The sequence below is a fragment of the Propithecus coquereli genome, unplaced genomic scaffold (assembly GCF_000956105.1).
Source record: "Propithecus coquereli isolate 6110/MARCELLA unplaced genomic scaffold, Pcoq_1.0 Scaffold57, whole genome shotgun sequence".
Classification (NCBI taxonomy): Eukaryota; Metazoa; Chordata; class Mammalia; order Primates; family Indriidae; genus Propithecus; species Propithecus coquereli.
The window spans coordinates 1,541,302-1,545,619 of NW_012151618.1; the positions used below are offsets into that span (position 1 = coordinate 1,541,302).

At 38.9% G+C, this 4,318-nt stretch overlaps 1 protein-coding gene across 2 annotated transcripts in view; it reads right to left on the reverse strand.

The window, feature by feature from the left end:
- Positions 1-3,819, reverse strand: part of FAM214A (family with sequence similarity 214, member A) — a 119,482-nt gene extending 115,663 nt beyond the window's left edge. Inside the window, exons 1-2 of one of the 2 annotated variants that reach the window (XM_012658055.1) lie at positions 3,757-3,819; positions 3,171-3,287 (exon numbers count right to left, since the gene is read on the reverse strand). In XM_012658055.1, the coding sequence (XP_012513509.1) occupies positions 3,171-3,186 (16 nt within the window). In that variant the 5' untranslated portion in view covers positions 3,187-3,287; positions 3,757-3,819. Of the gene's footprint in view, positions 1-3,170; positions 3,288-3,621 lie in introns of both variants that reach the window. The other variant, XM_012658056.1, reaches the window with a different exon arrangement.
- Positions 3,820-4,318: the final 499 nt, after the last annotated feature.

The following is a 4,318-nucleotide window of genomic DNA, read 5'->3' on the forward strand; positions in this document are numbered from 1 at the left end:
TTTTTTTTTTGTATAGTATTTTGCATTTAGTTTGTATAGACTTGTGTATTATAATTTTGTTTTTTATGAATCCCTTCTATTTGAATGTCAGAGAACTAAGCAAGTAGAAAAAGAATATCCTATTTCAATTCAGGAAGGCAATAGTAAAAGAAAGCATATATGGTACAGGGGTTTGAAATGGAAGCTATGCATATGAACATGTTTGCAATATGCAGAATAAAGGGTAATTTAAGTACAAACTATTTTTACATAAAGTGAAATCAACGAACAATAAATTCAATTTTACATACTACTTTATCATATTTATGGCAAATACACATAGCAAAAACTAATAAGGAATATGCTATATCATGTTAAGATATGATTGTATCTGTGCTTGAAGCTCTGACTCAGGTAAGGCAAAGGCAATATATGTAACCTAAACATTTGTACCCCTGTAATATGCTGAAATAAAAAATAAAAATAAAAAAAAAGATACGCTGTAATGGTTTAGAGGAAAATGGTCTAGAGGAAAAAACTCAAATATCACTTTAGGGCATTTCTAGATTATCACTCGGCAACAATGTCAATCATATTTATCAATACATTCCAAATTGTTTCATATTACTTTCAAACATTCAAATGGGCTATAAAAAAAAAGATAAGCTGTAATGGTTTAGAGGAAAATGGTCTAGAGGAAAAAACTCAAATATCACTTTAGGGCATTTCTAGATTATCACAGAGTACAAAACTGAAACGATGCCCCTCTATCATCAACTGAAGGTTAAATTACACTGACTCTGTATGTTCTTTTTCCCTTCTTTTTATTTTTTTTCTTACAGTGCTACTCAGAATTTTTGTGTTTTCTCTATTAATCCATCAGAAAGAGTTCAATTCTTAAAATCATCCCCATAGTGTATATTCTTTTTTTAAATGGAAAACCATTAATATTTCAGAAATCTCTCCATATATCATTACAATTGAAAACTTTTTTGATGTTTAAAGAGTTAAGTTTCAATTATCCAGAAAATTCACTAATTCCTTAGACATCAATGTAGAAAAGAAATGAAGTATTACTGTTTTCTTAATAAGTGTTGCCCATAACTCTGCCTTTCAAACTGTAGGTCATCATGATCCATTAATTGGTCCAAAAAAACAAAAAAAATCAATTCAATGGGTTGTGGCAGCAATTTTTTAAAATCTGAAATAGGGCTGGGTGAGGTGGCTCACACTTATAATCCCGGCACTTTGGGAGGACAAGACAGGAGGATCGCTTGAGGCCAGTTCAAGATTAGCCTGGGCAACATAGCAAGATCCCATTTCTAAAAAAAAAAAAAAAAAAAAAAAACTAGCCAGGCATAGGGGCACACACCTGCAGACCCAGCTATCTGGGAGGTTGAGTCAGGAGATTTGCTTGGGCTCAGGAGTTTAAGGTTGTAGTGAGCTATGATAATGCCACTGCACTGTAGCTCAGGCAACAGAGTGAGACTGTCTCAAAAAAAAAAATAAATTAATTAAAAATAAATAAAATTTTAAAAAAGTGAACTAGAACAGAGAAGACAAGGCTACATTGAACATAGTAAGGGTAAATATATTTGTGAAAAGCTTGTTTCAGTATTTCCGTACTAGTTTGCTAAGTAAAAGATATTAGTTACTTTGGGTCCTGGTTAAAAAAAAAAAGCCACGGGTCTAAAAGCTCATGTTATTATGGAATATAATCACAACACTACATTTGCAATCCCATCATTTTTATCTGAGAATGCTAAAGAAATCTACAATTTTAAAGGGGAATCTTGATGAATAAATTTATTTTCCCTAGTAATCTATATTAGTATATAACTAAACATTTTATTGCATTTAGCACTAGTTTTGGCTAAAAGAGATAGTGTGCAAACACTATTTTTTAAACTGCTTATGACTTTAAAGCAACTTTTAACAATAATCCAGAACAATGATTTTCATTTTATTTGCTTGTTTATTCTGAGATGTAATTACTGACCTTGGTGCCATTTTTCCTTAGTCACTGACATACTCTAAAAATCTAAACTTGATCAATACTCAATATATTTCATAAGGGGGAAAAATCTAAACTTGACATTCTACACAAGCAACCTGCCCAGTAGCAATACACTTGCTTACTTAGTACATATATAGCTGTTTCCTGAGTTTAAGTAATAGCACCTAAAACTAACTTAAAACACTAAACTATGGCTTTCTCCGCTCCTTTAGCGCATTTCAAGACACTACTACCAAAGACACATTTTATCTAGAAAATTTGTCCTTCTAATCACTTTGAAAATATGGAAAACAACCAGTTTAATACACATATGCTTTAAAAGTAAGCATCTAGTTTACAGGGCAAATTAGTATTACCTATCCTAAAGTCTCAGATTTGGAAGGAACTCTCATCTAGTCCAACTCCCTATCAAATACAATAATCCCTTCCTTACACTATTCCTTGGAATCAAACCCATATCTGACTGAAAAAACCTCACTACTAACCACTACACTATAGTCAAATCTTCTAAAATTGGTCCTTGCCATGAATCAGAAGACTGAGAAACAATTTCTTTGAAGTCCTTGAAAGGTACAGTGTATACATTATTCTCAATAGTCTTGAAAATATAGGCTTAGAAAGGAAATGACATTTACTTATCCCTGGGGATTTGATAATCCAAACTGTCCATATACTGATATGAATACCGGGAGTACTTTGTAAACTTTTGGACTTTGCTTAAAGCACAAACATCAACTAATCGAAGCAGTAATAATAAAGTAATAGTTGTCAACTCTAACTTTTCAATTTATCAAGTTTACACTGTCAATATGAAAAAGCTTGTAAACTTTAAAGCTGTAGTTAGATCGACTTTACCTAAAAATAAGTAACTGCAACTCTGAAATGATACTATGTATTGTGGCAATAGATACAAACAGCTCTTGACTATTTCATTTTGAGATACACTAGCTTCTCTCTTGAAAATACTGCCTTACAAGCACTTTTGAAGAACGTCTAACCCTCTCTTCCATATGCCTTTCTCTACTTCACCAGCTGGAATCTGTCACAAAAACAGATAATCACATAGGATACAGAAATAGTTGATCTTGCTGAAGAATTAGGTTAACACTTCTAAAATGAAGCATAGAAAAAGAGCAAAAAAAAAATCCAAGCCCTACTTAAATAAATCATTTACCTCGGTCTGGCTTCATTTTCACATCCAATTTCCACCCAGAGTGCTGTGAAATACACTTGTGGGTTCTTTCAACAGGCTCGTTGCTGATTCTACGTCTGCTTCTTCGTTTTCAAAATGCTAAAAGAGATGAAAATAAAGTTAATCGGGTCCTGCTCTAAAACCTGGACCTTGCAAGAAAACTGTTAAGTTAGGCCTCTTCTTGGCACTAAGTGCGGTGACAGTACCATTGGATGGTCTCAAAAAAAAAAAAAAAAAAAAAAAAAAAAAAAAACTCTATGTGAACCGCCTCCCCAATCTCCTCTGGACCGAGCACCCCTCTTCCCTGCCTCTGTGCTCTTCAGGCCAATGTGTCCTTCTCTGACACGGTGTCTCTGAACCAAAGCAAGATCTATTTATAACCTGGACATACAGGCAAGAAGAAAAGCAGTCAAAGCAACACAAGCTAACTGACCCCTTCGTAAAAAAAACGCCTCTGGGAACAGTGGCACCTCCGCGACGGCTGGTATAGAAATTCTTCCACCTGGTGCCTGGGCGCAGGAAACTCTTCCAGCCTCCCAAGAACTCCGCCCGCCCCGCTGGGCCTCACCTGTGTAATTAGCCTCTAGCTAGTCTTCCAGCTGCAGCCGCCGCCAGGTTTACACAGAAACCCGAGTCGCCTCCTTGTGCCCAGCCCCCCGCCCCAAACGAACTGCCCTAGGCTGTCCCGGGTCGACCCCAGCAACTCCGAGTCCTGCGGCCCGGCCTGAGGTTGGCCCCGGGGAAGATGTTTACCGCTGGGGGCTCGCCCCTGCTCTGCGCAGCTCGCCCGCCGAGGGCCCCTTCCGTCCCGCGCGGCCCCGGATTTCCTTCAGCCCCGCCGCCCCGAGCGCCGCGCCTGCCCCTCTCCCCTCCGGAGAGCTGTTTTCATGGCGCTCTCCGCTGGCCCGCTCCTCGGCTCCCTCGGCCGACCTCTACTGACTAACTCGCTCTCCTCTCCGGTCCCAATCCCTCCTCCTCTTGGCACTTCTCTCCGCCGCTCGCCCAGCTGCTCACATCACACTCCCACCTCAGACCCGAGGCTCCGAGAGGCGCAGGGCCGGCGAGAGCAGAGTGTGGCGCGCAGCGGCCCCCGGGGCTGCGTTAGGGGACCATGGGGGCCCGACACGACT